Raw genomic sequence first — 17,856 nt, forward strand, 5'->3', positions numbered from 1 at the left:
ATCCTCCACACCTGCCCGCCTCCTGTCCCCCAAAAACAGTACTTCTGTCTTGTCAGGATTCAACCTCAATCTGTTAGCCGCCATCCAACCTCCAACCGCCTCCAGGCACTCACACAGGACCTTCACCGCCTTCACTGGTTCTGATTTAAAGGAGAGGTAGAGCTGGGTGTCATCTGCATACTGATGAACACCCAGTCCAAACCCCCTGATGATCTCTCCCAGCGGCTTCATATAGATGTTAAAAAGCATGGGGGAGAGGACGGAACCCTGAGGTACCCCACAAGTGAGGGCCCAAGGGTCTGAACACTCATCCCCCACCACCACTTTCTGAACACGGCCCAGGAGGAAGGAGCGGAACCACTGTATAACAGTGCCCCCAGCTCCCAGCCCCTCTAGACGGTCCAGAAGGATGTTATGGTCGATGGTGTCAAAGGCCGCTGAGAGATCCAGCAGAACTAGGAAACAGCTCTCACCTTTGTCCCTAGCCCGCCGGAGATCATCAACCAGCGCGACCAAGGCAGTTTCAGTCCCATGGTGAGGCCTGAATCCCGATTGGAAGGGATCCAAATGGTCCGTTTCCTCCAGGCGTGCTTGGAGTTGTTCAGCAACCACCCGCTCAATCACCTTGCCCAAGAATGGAAGATTTGAGACTGGGCGATAGTTGGCCAAATTGGCCGGGTCTAAAGATGTTTTTTTAAGAAGCGGTTTAATGACCGCCTCTTTCAGCGGGTCTGGGAAGGCTCCCTCACAGAGGGAAGCATTCACCACCCCGCAAAGCCCATCGCCCAGCCCTTCCCGGCTCGCTTTTATCAGCCAGGATGGGCAAGGATCAAGAAGACAGGTGGTCGGTTTCACTCGTCCAAGCAGCCTGTCCACATCCTCGGAGGTAACAGATTGGAATTGATCCCATATAACAGGACCAGACAGAACTCTAGCACTCTCCCGCCCTGGCCCTGCTCCCACTGTGGAGTCTACTTCCTTCTGAATCTGAGCGATTTTATCTGCAAAAAACTTTGCAAAAGCATTGCAGGAGATCTTGGGGTCCCTACCAGGCCCCGGTGGTACAGGTGGTTCCGATAAACTGCGAACCACCTGAAAAAGTCTCCTGCTGCTGTTTTCTGCAGATGCAATGGAGGCGGCGAAGAAGGCCCTCTTCGCCGTCGCCATTGCCACTTGGTAGGCTCGACGTTGAGCTCTAACCCGTGTCCGGTCTGATTCAGAATGAGTTTTCCGCCACCGGCGCTCTAGCCGTCTCAACGATTGTTTCATCACCCTCAGCTCCGGGGAGAACCACGGGGCTGTCCGGGCTCCATGCAATCGGAGAGGGCGCTTCGGAGCCAGACAGTCAATAGCCCTGGTTAACTCCGCATTCCAGCGTGCCACCAGGGAATCAGCTGAAAGGCCATCAACTTGGGATAAAGCATCCCCTACCACTCTCTGGAAGCCAATTGGATCCATTAAGTGGCGGGGGCGGACCATCCGAATCGGTCCCACCTCCCTGCGGAGGGGAAGGGTTGCGGAGAAGTCCAGTTGCACCAGGAAGTGATCTGACCATGGCACTTCTTTTGTTTCGCTTTTAGTTAATGTCAGATCACCAACATCCGTAGAGGTAAACACCAAGTCTAAGGCATGTCCGTGGCTATGAGTTGGGCCAGACTTATTCAGGGACAGCCCCATGGAGGCCATGCTTTCCACGAAGTCCCGAGCTGCCCCTTGTAAGGTCGTGTCGGCATGGATGTTAAAATCCCCCAGGACAACCAAGCTAGGTGTCTCCAGGAGTATATCCGCCACGACCTGAAGCAGCTCGGGCAGGGAATCCTTGGTGCAGCGGGGAGGTCGGTACACCAGTAGGAATCCTGTACTGCCCCTATTGCCCAACTTCCAGAACATGCACTCAGAAAACTGGGTCTTCCCAATAGGACGCCTGGTGCAGACTAATGACTTCCTAAAAATCGCTGCAACCCCCCCTCCCCGCCCACATGACCTGGGTTGCTGTGCGTAAGAGAAACCTGGTGGGCAAGCAGCGGCAAGGACAGGCCCATCTGCCTCATCCAACCAGGTCTCTGTCACACATGCCAGGTCAAATCCTCCATCCACAATCAGGTCGTGGATGGCAGTGGTTTTATTCATCATTGACCTGGCATTGCACAGCAACACTTTCAGGTCATGTGGGTTTCCCTTGCTGATTACTGTATCCTTCCGGTCAGGACCAGACCTGGAGGCAGGGATAGTCCTCAAACAACGACTAAACCTGCCTCCTCGGTAATGACATGGTCTGGTCTTAGCATAACTCCTCCTCCTGCCCGTGATCACTGAGATCGGGTGTCCCAATACATCTCCCCCTGTGGAACCTGCCCCACCCAATCTATTGGCTGAGGCCCACTCCCAGGCAGCCATGACCCTCCCCCTTAAAAGGCAAAATACAAACTATATAATAATTTAACAGAATAATAATAATAATAAAACAAAACAGAACAAAACAAAACAAAACAAAGCAACACAAGGAACAATAGTGCTGACTCAGTGCTTATCCCACCCCAAGCAAAAATAAAATAATGAAATAATATAATATTATAAAAAACAACAACCACCATTTAAAGTGCTGCAAATTAAAAGTGATTAAAACATTTAAAACCATTTTGTCCATTGCTGCCGGTAGCTACTCAGGCCTCTTATGCTGTGGCAGTGAGTGCAGGCCCCGCCCCCTAGGCCGGATGGAGTTGGCAGGAGAGGGAGCGGTCCTCCCAACACTCACGCAAGCAGCAGCAGCCGTGTCCCGGAAACCTCAGGCCTCTTATGCTGTGGGTGCGAGTGCAGGCCCCGCCCCCTAGGCCGGATGGAGTTGGCAGGAGAGGGAGCGGTCCTCCCAACACTCACGCAAGCAGCAGCAGCCGTGTCCCGGAAACCTCAGGCCTCTTATGCTGTGGGTGCGAGTGCAGGCCCCGCCCCCTAGGCCGGATGGAGTTGGCAGGAGAGGGAGCAGTCCTCCCAACACTCACGCAAGCAGCAGCAGCAGCAGCAGCTGTGTCCCGGAAGCCTCTCTCAGGCCTCTTATGCTGTGGGTGCGAGTGCAGGCCCCGCCCCCTAAGCCGGATGGAGTTGGCAGGAGAGGGAGCGGTCCTCCCAACACTCACGCAAGCAGCAGCAGCAGTCGTGTCCCGGAGGCCTCTCTCAGGCCTCTTATGCTGTGGCAGTGAGTGCAGGCCCCGCCCCCTAGGCCGGATGGAGTTGGCAGGAGAGGGAGCGGTCCTCCCAACACTCACGCAAGCAGCAGCAGCCGTGTCCCGGAAACCTCAGGCCTCTTATGCTGTGGGTGCGAGTGCAGGCCCCGCCCCCTAGGCCGGATGGAGTTGGCAGGAGAGGGAGCAGTCCTCCCAACACTCACGCAAGCAGCAGCAGCAGCAGCAGCTGTGTCCCGGAAGCCTCTCTCAGGCCTCTTATGCTGTGGGTGCGAGTGCAGGCCCCGCCCCCTAAGCCGGATGGAGTTGGCAGGAGAGGGAGCGGTCCTCCCAACACTCACGCAAGCAGCAGCAGCAGTCGTGTCCCGGAGGCCTCTCTCAGGCCTCTTATGCTGTGGCAGTGAGTGCAGGCCCCGCCCCCTAGGCCGGATGGAGTTGGCAGGAGAGGGAGCGGTCTTCCCAACACTCACGCAAGCAGCAGCAGCAGTCGTGTCCCGGAGGCCTCTCTCAGGCCTCTTATGCTGTGGCAGTGAGTGCAGGCCCCGCCCCCTAGGCCGGATGGAGTTGGCAGGAGAGGGAGCGGTCTTCCCAACACTCACGCAAGCAGCAGCAGCAGTCGTGTCCCGGAAGCCTCTCTCAGGCCTCTTATGCTGTGGCAGTGAGTGCAGGCCCCGCCCCCTAGGCCGGATGGAGTTGGCAGGAGAGGGAGCGGTCCTCCCAACACTCACGCAAGCAGCAGCAGCCGTGTCCCGGAAACCTCAGGCCTCTTATGCTGTGGGTGCGAGTGCAGGCCCCGCCCCCTAGGCCGGATGGAGTTGGCAGGAGAGGGAGCAGTCCTCCCAACACTCACGCAAGCAGCAGCAGCAGCAGCAGCTGTGTCCCGGAAGCCTCTCTCAGGCCTCTTATGCTGTGGGTGCGAGTGCAGGCCCCGCCCCCTAAGCCGGATGGAGTTGGCAGGAGAGGGAGCGGTCCTCCCAACACTCACGCAAGCAGCAGCAGCAGTCGTGTCCCGGAGGCCTCTCTCAGGCCTCTTATGCTGTGGCAGTGAGTGCAGGCCCCGCCCCCTAGGCCGGATGGAGTTGGCAGGAGAGGGAGCGGTCTTCCCAACACTCACGCAAGCAGCAGCAGCAGTCGTGTCCCGGAGGCCTCTCTCAGGCCTCTTATGCTGTGGCAGTGAGTGCAGGCCCCGCCCCCTAGGCCGGATGGAGTTGGCAGGAGAGGGAGCGGTCTTCCCAACACTCACGCAAGCAGCAGCAGCAGTCGTGTCCCGGAAGCCTCTCTCAGGCCTCTTATGCTGTGGGTGCGAGTGCAGGCCCCGCCCCCTAAGCCGGATGGAGTTGGCAGGAGAGGGAGCGGTCTTCCCAACACTCACGCAAGCAGCAGCAGCAGCAGTCGTGTCCCGGAGGCCTCTCTCAGGCCTCTTATGCTGTGGCAGTGAGTGCAGGCCCCGCCCCCTAGGCCGGATGGAGTTGGCAGGAGAGGGAGCGGTCCTCCCAACACTCACGCAAGCAGCAGCAGCAGCAGCAGCAGCAGCCGTGTATGGGTGAGAGGGGCAGGGTTTGGGCTTTTTTCTTTTCTTTTTTTGGAAAACTACAGAGCAGTTCGACATATTGGGGTGGGAAAGCATTTAGCATATTGCATGAACTCCATAAGAACCACTGACTGGTGAGTCATAGGAGATTGAGGTGTATTATCACTGCTTTGGTTGTTCTATAAAAATTCTGTTTTTTCCACATAACATTAAGAAACTGGAATCTTAATTTACACAGTTCAAGCAGCTTGTGACAATTAAAAAATATAATAATCAGCAGGTTGAAAACAATGAATTCTCAAGACAGTAGGAAGGATAGATAACTAATTTCCTAAAACAGCATGAACCTGGCCGTGAGCTTCAACTTCAGCAGTAGAGCACCAGAGTTAAAGGGCCAGTTTACTAAAGAAGCATAAAGAAGTTTTAAGTTCTCTGCTGCTGCAATATGGCAAAACACACTGTTCCTTTGAAATGTGCACCCCCACTTTGTGTTGGTCAGGGAATAAACTAGGGAAACAGAGTTTTGGGGTTTTTTTGCTTCTTATAGAGCCAAGGGATTGAAAGAACCAAGCAATATACGTTTGAGATATGTTTTGGAACAAATGTAACTAGTAACTGACTTGACTAATGGCATGATTATATCCTTCAGCTGAACTCAGCAGAATTATATGTCCACCAGCCGCTGTGGCTACTGGGCAGTTTACCTAAGATCACAGTGATCTTAGGCTAGATTGACTAGATAGAGCACTGCATGCCATCTACAAGTGTTATATAGAAGGGTAATTAAAGGTAAAGGTAAAGGTACCCCTGCCCGTACGGGCCAGTCTTGACAGACTCTGGGGTTGTGCGCCCATCTCACTTAAGAGGCCAGGGGCCAGCGCTGTCCGGAGACACTTCCAGGTCACGTGGCCAGCGTGACATCGCTGCTCTGGCGAGCCAGAGCCGCACACGGAAACGCCGTTTACCTTCCCGCTGGTAAGCGGTCCCTATTTATCTACTTGCACCCGGAGGTGCTTTCAAACTGCTAGGTTGGCAGGTGCTGGGACCGAGCAGCGGGAGCGCACCCCGCCGCAGGGATTCGAACCGCCGACCTTTCGATCGGCAAGTCCTAGGCACTGAGGCTTTAACCCACAGCGCCACCTGCGTCCCATAGAAGGGTAATTACTCCTGAGTAATTAGCAGCTACCTTTCTTTACCGTGTAAAGTTTACCCTGTAGCAATTGGCATTACAATAATTACCTGCGGATTAACAAGGGGATCAGTTACTGCCAAACAGCTGCCTGACAAGCTGCGAATCTTGGTGCAAAACATACTTCTAAGCAGAAGGGGGGGGGTTGCATTGTTATTTAACTGTATAAGCAGTGGTCAGGCTGTCAAACTGGGCCACAATGTCAAAAGTATGAGAAAGTGCAGCTCTAGTACGCTGCATATATCATGCACTTTCCTGTGGTTCCTTGGCATGGTTTTGCCTCCATTTTATGGACTCAAGAACCAGGAAACAGAACAGCATAGGAGACACAGGCAGGAGTGTATATAAGATGCCATGACTGTCCTGTTCCCACAATATCAGAGCTGCTGGGCTTAGAGTAATAGGCTTGCAAAGGGAAATTAAGGAAATTTCTAGCCAGGAGGGAAGATTATATTATTATTGTTATTTTTCCACCATGAAAGAAATAAGGTTCCTCTCATTTTTGTAACACAGCTGAATTTACAGTTTTGTCCTCTCCCCTTACTTTGTCTCCCCTTCCTGTGCTCAGTCATACTCGCGTCTGGTGCTCAAGTAGTCAGTCAACCAGTTCCATCACCCACAGCTCTCTGGAAAACCAGGGAGCTGAACCACAGTGCTGGATATCGCATTTGAGAGGGATTGTGCATACCCTCCAACATTTATCCAATGAAAATAGGGACGTCCTGTTCCATAATGATAATTTTACTATTTATATCCCACACACATCTTATTGGGTTGCCCCAGCCACTCTGGGCAGCTTCCAGCATATATGAAAACATAATAAAACGTTAAATATTAGAAGAAGAAAAACTTCCCTATACAGGATTGCCTTCAGTCGGCTTGGGGGTTGGATAACTCCATACCCTCTAACATTCTCCAGTGAAAATAGGGACATCCTAAGGAAAAGTGGGACATTCCAGGATCAAATAAGAAACTGGGATGGCTTCTCTAAATCAGTGATGTCCCTGGAAAATAGGGACACTTGGAGGGTCTGATTGTGTTGATTGCCAATACCCATCTTACCATTCCATAGTGAGGCAAGGAAGTCAACAGGAGCATCAGTGAGGTCAGCTATTAATGCCCTCAGAGCATTCAGGAATCGCTCAGATTCTATCAGTTTCAGGGCGCAGACTATCCTGCAAAGTCGCCTGTTTTTGCAGAGGGGAACTCCCACCACCATTCCACAGCTAACCTTTTAACAAGCCATCCATGACGGAGTAATTGTAACTCCTCCCACTCCCAGATCATTCCCAATCTATTATATAGTAAGACCAGATCAAGGGCGTGATCCGCCACGAGTGTAAGGCCCTGATATGTTGAGACATCTCCATGGTTGTCAGGGAACCAATTAAATCCTGAGCCAGTCTATATAAGATGGCCGTGGTGTGGATATTGAAGTTCCAGAAATAACATAGAAATGTTCAAGAAGAAACTTGCCTGTTCATGTTATTGTTGGGGCATTTTCTAGTTTCCATTTCATCCAAAAACAAAGGGCATTCCCTAATATTGACGAGGGGAGCCCTTTCTCTTGAATAAGTACAGTTTCCCTATGACATTGCAGTTTCTGTAAAACATTTATAACATCTTGCCCGTGGAAGTCGACATGCCCTAGTAAAGTGGTGTCACAACATGCTCAGTATCTCTTTCCATAAAATGTACTATGCAAATGTTATGAAGCATGTTTTGTTGCAAAAATCCAATTAACTGTTAAATCTAACTGGCCATAACCTGCTATGAAAAGAGCAATAAAACTACTCCATAATAAAAATTCCCCACAGCAGCAAAGTTTAAACTTAAATAAACATTAAGTTAAACTAATAATTCAGTAGTATATAAGGTGAAAAAGAAACCTTATAAACTAAACAAAAATATTATTGTATAATTATTGCCATATCGAACCAAAGTATAGGTTTGTTTTCTTATTTAGTAAAAACAGAATGAACTACAAAGTACCATGTGCCATGTTCTCATGTGTATACAGGAGTAAGGAAACCCAGGGTCAAATTCCTACTAAGCCATGAGGCTCACTGGTAGCCCTTTAGTTTTTCGCTATCTATCAGCCTAGCCTACCTCTTTGCTTGCATAGGCCTGGCAGAATAAAAATTGTGTGGGCAGGTAATCCCTCCCCTTACCTGGCCTGGTTTCCCTGGCAACGCTTCCCCCAGGTGGGATTGGACAACTCACTGGGGTAGGCGGGGACCTCCAGGTATCCCACCTGAGGGAAGGCAAAGCCTATGCTGATGGGGCCACTCCAGATCCAGGACTGCACGCGTCCACGCAAAAGGCGCCCCCCGTTTTAAGTGGGGAGCGGTCATTGTCACAAGCAAAATACAGATGCCTGAGAACCAGACCATCTATTGCTATCTTTTTAGTGCTTATAAACTGTTTATGGAACCTCAAGACTGCTAAATACATAATGATGCACAACTCTGAGAAAAATATGCCTGTGTTTCAGATGGAAAATCATTTGGAGCCTTGCTTAATTAATAAATAAGTGGAACTCATATTTGTATAGATACATTTTTTAGGTTTTTATTAGTTGGTTTGTTGACATTGGTTTTACTGTTTATATTGTGTTGTAAGTCACTTTGTATCACTTTTGTGACTATAGTGACTAATAAATATAAATAATAATAATAATAATAATAATAATAATAATAATAATAATAATAACAACAACAACCACATATTTAAAATTCGCAGCTAGATTTTCTCATGATATGCTGTAAATTGAATTTACATCCATTTTAACCACGGATCTAAACCCTAACTATAATACATGTGTATGACACAATGTGAAACTAGTGTGAAATTGTTTTCCAATCATTGGCTCTCCTTACTATTGTTTAGTTTTCTTTGAATGGAAAAACCAAATAAGGAAGCTACAACAGAAGAATAGTGCATATGAACTTTGTGTTGCATTCAGATAACCATAATGTTTCTGACCTTCAAAAAAGACTGATTATATCATTATCTCAGTATTTAAAACTTTCCCTTCAAGCCACAAATCCTCCAGAGAAAAATGTATTTCATTTTAAAAACTGGAGGAGTAAAGTTTCATAACCATTGTTGTTGTAAAAATAGGCCCAGAAGCATGACAGCTTCTTGTTCTAAACCACTCTCATAACTCATAACTTCTAGGGCACCAACTCATAGTTAGACACATGAGTTGGGCACCTGCAAAAGTTAACACTAGCACTGACTTATGGAACTGTCTATGGTTAAGACCTGGATAATAAAAACGATGCTGAAGCCAGGAAATTCTAAAGTGAAAAATATCAACGTATAAAATTTAGATGCTGAAGTAACATGACACATGTCTTAGATATTTACTTTTCCGATAAACTTCTTATTCAGTTTGGGTTACTGTTTATTTTTGTGATTCCCAGGATTCTCTGGGTGAGTTGCAATAGATCTGCAAGGGTTTCTGACTCCCAATTATTTTAGAGTAATAGCTACAAAATGACTTTTATAACTAAATTATGCTATTGGAATGAAAATAGCTAACCCGGAGTGAACATTTGTGAAAGGACTGTGATCTTCCTTCAGTTCTGGGCCTGAAAATAATTTCCTAGTCTTGGAAATTTCCTAGGCATTCTGTTCCATGTTCTTCAGTTCTAACTATGTCTTTTGCACATAGAACCTGAGATTATAGTAAAGCACAAGCCATAAGTCTGACCACTCCTGTAGTAGGGGCATCCCTTAGCAACTGCTTCACATCTACACAGGCCTTCTGATTTAAAGTTTTTAACATCAAGATTGCCTTTGCAATGACCTTTTCCCTTTGTATGCTGTTCAGTGATATATCTAAAGATTAAGGAATGATAGTTTTTGCTTTGAAACACAAGAGCTGGTCTGTGACTTCCTTAGATGGATATATCAAGCAGAGCATATTAGAGTTGATATACGAGGGACCCAGATATATCATGATTATGTTCACATGTCTTGCTTTTCAGACTAGCGAGTAAAGCTCACTTAACCAAAGTCTTACCTGATTTTAAAAATCACACAGATGTTAAGTCTTCAAGAGCAGATTATGAGCTATAAAAGCCATTGGGGGTGGTGTGGAAATATCTGTATTCTTTGGTTGCTGTTATTAGACAGCGATGGGAAATAGTTCCTACTGGGAAGACTATTTTAATGAAAAGGACCATGTTGATTTTTGAAGTAAAACCATGAAGACTAATAACCATTTGCCTTTGCATCACCATATGCCATCCCCCCGCCCCCCAATTATATCCCTTTCTGTTCTTACTTGTTCTACACTAATTAAAAGTACAAGCAAACTGCAGTTTAATTCTATAAGCTAATTAGGGGAGAAAGGAAGAGTAATTATGGGTAGGGACAAAAAAACTCCAGCATCTGAGATATTTTCTGCCAGGCTCTGCTCATTGATGCAGACAGTAAGTAGTAGAATAGCAATGAATATAGTGACTGAGGAAACGAGTGTGCTGACCTTCGTGTGCCAATCACACACAGAGAAAAACTGGATATAATTGACCTGTTTACAAGATAATGTCCCTGTCCGGACACAAGCTAATACATTAAAAAAAAAAAATTTTTTTTTTCAAAAAAGCCAGAGGCTTTTTGTAACAGGATATCAGTCGTAGTTTAACTCTTATGTATGCTGCAATAGTTGCATTGCAGAGTTTAGCAATTTCAAGATAAACAACCTGATCCCATCCATTTCTGTTAGGAAGTAAGCCCCAGCGAGTTCACTGGGACATACTCCCAGGTAAGTGTGAGTAGCATCTCAGCCTAAGTCCCTCAAATACTTTGCCCTTGAAAATTGTAGCTGCACACTGAAGAAGACTTGTTAGACTTCGAATATGTGGGATAGGTAAACAGTCTGCCAAAGTATTTTTAGAAGGTATTCCGCTCATTTAATTCCATGCCAAACATGAGCAAACTCCCGCTGTGAAAGTGTCCTAAGGTGTAGCTCATCGTAATTTTTCTTCTTGACAGGAGTGCTTCACAATAATCAATAAAGCCTTTCATTTGTAAGAAATCCAGCTTTCAGACAACACACTTTTCAGTCTGGTATTTAGGAATCTTTAGGTGTTCTCTCATGTTAACAATCACCCTTCATTTTGCACAGTGTAATACATGTTTACAATATCTTTCACCCACCACATCTCCAAGATCACAGCAACCATGAGCCACAGAAGTCAATGCAAAATTCTAACTTCATTGCACTCTCTCCATATATTCCTACTCTCTGCTTCTTGTTGCTTAACCAGTTCCTGGTCTACAAGAGCATCTCGCCTCTTATTTCATGACGGCTTAACTTACTGAGAAGTCTTCATTGAGTTACTTTGTTAGACTAACCATTGAATGTCATGTGGATGCTCCTTGGTTATTATTCCATAGTGATACACTTTCCACCTAATGTTAATGCTAATGTGATCCTCTTGGTGAGTAATGAGAGCCCCAGGAACAATTTTCAATTTGGACAGTGGGGGCGGGGAAGCAGTTTGCAAAATTTGCAGTTGCAGTTTTTCAATAACAGTAGAATTAAAAGCTGCAATATGGGAATATTTACAGAGGATACAACCCAGTCTCCCACAGGTGCTCTTCCCATATGCAGTGAATTCCCATAATCTCAACAGAACCCTGTTATAATTCACCAACCCACCCACTATGCATAAGTGAATGCCACCCATTGAGCCATTGGAAGGAACTGAGGCCTGTATGCGCCTCTCATATCTGTCTACGGATCCCTCTCACCTTAGTAAAAGCTGTTCATGTGCTAAAACCTGGCATTTGTGTATAGATCTCCCATTACTCCTAATGGCATGATACATTGCACATGTGTTTGGCCATGTGTGGGAAGAGGGAGAAAATCTATGTTCTATTGAGTCTGTGGAAGGTTGCAGTTCCTCAATTTATTTAATTGTAATGGGGGGGGGCGTGCGATTTCCATAAAGACATGCCTCTGCATGTAAATTCACTCTTATTTTATATTTCCCAGCTTTGTTCAGCTATGTGAACCTCACAGATAAAGGACAAAAGTAATTTACACTAACTCAGTACGTATTAATGATGATAACCTTGTAATGTGAATTATAGGTTGGGAAGCACACTTTATCTAGAGAGACATAAAATGAGAGTTTACAACCATTAAAATGATGAAAATGCAATTAAGTCAAAAATAAGGACATTCAGAAGTCTTATAGTACACATGAGACATAAATCTGCTGAGGATATCTGGTTATTTAGAAAAAAATAATTTGAAGAAACAAACTTATTTAGTGCTAAATACAATATTTAAAGGTGAAGCAGTCCAACAAATCAAACACTTGACAGAATCAAGTATCAGAAAAGGTTGTTTTCAGGTTGCTGCTTGGCAATTTTAAGCAAGTTTCTTGCAGCATTGCTTTGCAAGTAGGAGATAACATTGCTTACTTTGTGAAGAGTTTGAAATATGGATCTAAGTGCCCGGTTGTGGTAGATCATGCAGTAGACATTGTTGGCTGTCATGGATATATTTCAAGACTGTCTCCTGTTGAAAAGAACAAATTTGTTTAAAATTTAGCATTGCCAGGATATACCAAAACACAGCTAGTGAATTTGTTTAATTCATTCTGTACTGTTCAAGAATGATTAGCCCAAATGGAGTTGGAAATCAGACTATTTCACAAGTTTAATCATTGGAGTTTCTTTCTTTTTTTTACTGTTTTATTGTTTGTGGACTCTTAGACCTATATTGGCTTCATGGGCTTCCAAGCATATTCCTTCCCTGTCATCATTCTGTAGTATATACAGATGCAAAACCACGTAGTCTATGAAAAATTTCTTTTGCTGGTGTATTAATATTTATATCAACAAGCTAGAAAACTATAAAATGTGGCTAGTGTTGTAATGTAGGAGTTGCCAACTCTGAGCATCTGCAAAGGCCTTCATTGGTGTTCCTGGGCAGGTACCCCGGAGTCTGAATTTTCATTTACAAAAAAGTAAGTCTCTAGCCCTTCTAGTTATCAAGCAAAATATGTGGCACCTTCCTGTGAAATAAACCAGCTTGGCTGCTCCTACCTGTCTGTGTTTTTAGCCAATGTGCGAAATTAGAGCTACTACTGATAAAGTGAGTTATCTGGACACCGGTCAAGAGGAATCCTTGGAGTCCTAAAGAGCTGTTGCTTTACCCTCCCCTTTAGTACACCTTTCCTGTTTCTGTTTTATTTTCTAGTAGTCCTTGGAATCTCCGTATTTTGCACTTCCATTTTTCCTAGCAACCAGGATGCCTCTTTCCTGTGGGGGATTCTTCTGAGATTAGGTACTCCCTAGAGGGCGTTGTCTGCAAAGGCTACTACAGAATAAGGGTGGGTGGGTGTTAAAAAAAATCCCCATCCCAATTGGCAAATGCAAATGTGAAAAGTTTGCAAAGGAGGTATGCCTCCTGCTGTGCAAAGCTGGTGTCCAGGTCCTCATGAAAAATGTCCAGTATAATTAGCTGACAGTACATTGCTATATAGGGACACGGGTGGCGCTGTGGTCTAAACCACTGAGCCTAGGGCTTGCTGATTGGAAGGTCGGCGGTTTGAATCCCTGCGATGTGGTGAGCTCCCGTTGCTCGGTCCCAGCTCTTGCCAACCTAGCAGTTCAAAAGCACATCAAAGTGCAAGTAGATAAATAGGTACCACTCTGTCGGGAAGGTAAACGGCGTTTTTGTCCACTGCTCTGGTTTCGCCAGAAGCGGTTTAGTCATGCTGGCCACATGACCCAGAAAAATAGTCTGCAGACAAACGTCGGCTCCCTTGGCCAGTAAACCGAGATGAGCAGCACAACCCCAGAGTCATTCGTGACTGGGCTTAACTCTCAGGGGTCCTTTACTTTACCTTTACATTGCTTTGTTGTTGTTGTTTAGTCATTTAGTCGTGTCCGACTCTTCGTGACCCCATGGACCAGAGCACGCCAGGCACTCCTGTCTTCCACTGCCTCCCGCAGTTTGGTCAAACTCATGCTGGTAGCTTCGAGAACACTGTCCAACCATCTCGTCCTCTGTTGTCCCCTTCTCCTTGTGCCCTCCATCTTTCCCAACATCAGGGTCTTTTCCAGGGAGTCTTCTCTTCTCATGAGGTGGCCAAAGTACTGGAGCCTCAGCTTCACAATATGTCCTTCCAGTGAGCACTCAGGGCTGATTTCCTTAAGAATGGATACATTTGATCTTCTTGCAGTCCATGGGACTCTCAAGAGTCTCCTCCAGCACCATAATTCAAAAGCATTGATTCTTCAATGATCAGCCTTCTTTATGGTCCAGCTCTCACTTCCATACATCACTACTGGGAAAACCATAGCTTTAACTATATGGACCTTTGTTGGCAAGGTGATGTCTCTTTTTTTTTACATTGCTATATATGTCTTATTTCAGAAGTTTATTTGTGTTTAATGGGGCTTATTCCGAGCTAGAAAGGTACAGGATGGCAGCCTATGCTTTGGTTTAGCATTAGCAGTGGGGAAAGCAGGGCTCTTGCACCTTTTAACATCTGTATCTACACAATCAGGACCAGCAGGACATAGGTGAATTCCTATGGTAAGATGAGGGCACCTGCAGGCAGGAAGCCAAAAAATAAACAATGACTGTACAGGGACCATTTTGTGTGTATTCAAAGCACATGTGGACCATTTTTTTATTGCCCCAGAAGAGGGCTGAATGAGGCGTAATGCAGTGGGGTGGGCTTATGCATGTTCCGCCAACGCACACAATCAGGGGGTGCCTGCGCTGTTGCTAATTTTTTGTTTTGCCATGTCTTCCACAGCAGCCATGTTGTGTTATGCTATGGCAGCCATTTTGATTGCATTTTGTGGAACCTAATAAATAAAATTGTTTAATTGTATCTCCTGCTTGTGGATAAGTATGCAGTTCATACCTGAATGCAAGTAAATTGTTGATTGAAAATATAAACAAGTAAGTCTTTTGAAAACAGAAATAGCATACAGGCTGTGTGACAGCAAGCAACAATATTGGGAACTGGCTAGGGGCCACCAATCCAAGAACCCCCAGCTAACCACAGGCACTAGAAAATGCCATCATCACAATGGAAGGAAGGAGCTCTAGTCTTCTGACCTCTCTCAGGGTCTCAGGAGGCTGCTGCAAGTGGGAATTGATTGATGGCTTTGTTTTATAATTGCTACCCACTTAAGAATTTACTAATTGAAGAACAAGATAAAAATTCATTAAGTAAATAAATATGTCATCCCTTTAATTTTCAGGGAATGGCTTGGCCCTTCTTATACTTTCTGCTAGAGAAGGCCATGTACATTTATGGATAAATTATTATTCTGCAGCAAGAACCTGTTTTTTTAAAAAAAGATAATTGTCTGAGACAAAGTTTTAAGAAATATCTGAACTCGGTGCTTTTATGTTAAGGAGAGAGAAATTATGGCCTGGAAGACAATATATTCCTTGCATTATATAAAACAAAAGGCAAGTGTGAGAGCCCCGCACCATAGTAATGAGGGCAGCCTGCCTGTACCAATTTGCCATATACAGACATTCAAGACAGGCTGAATCCCATCTGCCAAGCCTTCTAATGAATCCTTTATAACAGAGAAATATGACCTTGATAATGAAATGTTCATTGATTAAGCAACCGTTTTTAAACTTGTGTTTCTTTCTTTCTTGCCCTCAGCTGACATTGCCAACATTTCCTGTTGTTGTGAAGATTGGACACGCTCATTCGGGCATGGGAAAGGTGCAGGTGCTATTTATCTATCTTGAGGGGAAATGGTGGAACTACTTTTTTTTAAAGAAAATGCTATGTAAACACTGCAGGCACCAAATTCTATAATGGAAGCATCTAAAACTTCAGGGCAGTAATTATGCAAATCCATTTTGAGACCCATGCTTAGAAGTCCATCCGTATGTATTTGCTTAATTTTATGCATATGCATAAATCCCCTGAGCATATAATCCTCTTGTAAAAGTCGGTGTTTTTCAAATTGAAAGATGCTTCAAAGAGTAAGAACTATTCTTAACTAAAAATTGACAAATTACCTATGCCAGAAATACTGTGCACCCGTGATATTTGTCCTCTGCTTTATATTATTTAACCTTTTAATAGTTTTATAATGAACTGGACTTACACCCTCCCATCCATTCAGTCACTACATCTTCCATCCTGTTTACCTAGTCCTTCACCTCCTGTGCCCTTCCATTTAAACCCCACTTACCTGGCTGGAAGTCTAGCCAGCACCAAACAGCTTCAGGAAGAGGAAAAGGGGGGCGTGCTCCATCCCTTCTCTGGCAAGAGGACAGAAGGCCCCTAAATATGCCCTAAAACTAGTACATGAGCTACTTTCTTCATTTTATTAGTCACACACTCCCACACAGCCTACAGATATTGTAGTAGCCTTTGAAAAAAACTAAATTCCAGGGGATGGGGCCACTCAAGCAACATACCAGATGCCAAAGACAGGAGGGAGGGACAGATTTTCTAACTTTCTCTCCCCGCCCCTGGCCCCAGCTGTTTGCTGCTGCTAGACATACTATTCAGGTGGTTTAAATGAAAAGAAAGGTAGGTATTTGGGATTGAAGTGGGTGGGTGATAAAGGACTTGGACAATAATTCTTCTTTGGCTCAGGTTTTAATCAAAGATGGAGAAGTTTCTGATTTTGTAAAATCTATTATTTGAGTATTATAAGCCCTAAAAATAGTACATGAGCTACTCTCTTCGTTTTATTAGTCACCCACTCCCACACAGCCTGACTTTTCAGTATCATATTTTTACATCTGGCGTTCACTATCTACTCAGCATTTTCCATTCTAAAGGCCAACTTCTTCAATCAAATATGTACACATCCCTCAGAGTGAAGTATTTACTATGGGAGGTGGCGTCACAAGTGACAAAAGATCTTGGCACTAGTCTGTTGAACCTTTTAAAGAGAAGCTAACTGATTTAGTGAAATCCAAGCTCTCTCACTTAATTGGATTAGAATATACTCTGATGAACTAAGATAGTGTACTATACTGATTAAACATCCTTCTAAACCTAACCGTTTAACATTTAGAGAAGAACAAGCATTTTACATTTGCTTTTGTTCCGTTTTCAAGTCTATATCCAAACATCTTCCACAAAAGAATTTGAAATCTCATCTCTTCTATGCTGAGATCTACTAAAGTGCATAGTGAAAGACTTCATTGTATTCTATTGTTGAAGGGAAAGTAAGCTGGAGAAGTCAATATTTTATATGTAAAATTGTATATGTAAATTTTAGATGTAAGAAGATAATATAATTCTTTGAATCAATCTACTTTCATACCATTCCTCTGTTTTTAAAATATTTTATTCTTGAATTTGAAACATTGCCAACTGTCCTAAATGCCACCATTTGTTTCCTTACAGAGAGGTCCTAATTTTTTATTGTATTTTCAGATTGTCTGTAAACATGTGCTTCTGTACCCTTCATTGATACTGCTGGGTCAGTTTTACAATAAAGCATTGCTAGAAATTAATTGTCTGCATAAAGACATATTAGAGGGAAAATGTGTTGTAGATATTTATATAAATCAATAAATCAATAATAAGTAGGGATGTTCAGTGATGTCATTCTCTGTCTCAACTTATTTCCTTGTTGTATAAAAGTGCGGTTGTCCCTCATATAAAGATGCTTGCTTTGCAGGGACACCATTTAAGGTTGGGGTTGAGCGGGTGACAATGAACAGCAATATACAGAACTGATTTCAAGGAATCCACTGAAATCTGGGCATTTTCCAAACATTATTTTCTGTCCTGGGAATAAATATGGCGGGTGGGGACTGAATTTTGATATGTTTTGTACATCTGCATGTTAGATTTCACTAAGTTTAAGGGGAAATGTTTAACAAAAAATAATATAAACTTGTTAAGTAAGTTCAAGAAGTAGAGTTTTCTGTATAAGTAAACCTAACAGTTCTAATCTTATTCTTTTTGTCTCCCCAT

At 44.6% G+C, this 17,856-nt stretch overlaps 1 protein-coding gene across 1 annotated transcript in view; it reads left to right on the forward strand.

Annotated features, from left to right (window-relative positions):
* Positions 1-17,856, forward strand: part of SYN2 (synapsin II) — a 173,397-nt gene that overhangs the window by 121,787 nt on the left and 33,754 nt on the right. Inside the window, exon 6 of the mRNA XM_079967296.1 lies at positions 15,568-15,630. Within this exon, the coding sequence (XP_079823422.1) occupies positions 15,568-15,630 (63 nt within the window). The remainder of the gene's footprint in view (positions 1-15,567; positions 15,631-17,856) is intronic.

Source organism: Podarcis cretensis (genome assembly GCF_951804945.1).
Source record: "Podarcis cretensis genome assembly, chromosome: 2".
In the NCBI taxonomy this organism is placed as follows: Eukaryota; Metazoa; Chordata; class Lepidosauria; order Squamata; family Lacertidae; genus Podarcis; species Podarcis cretensis.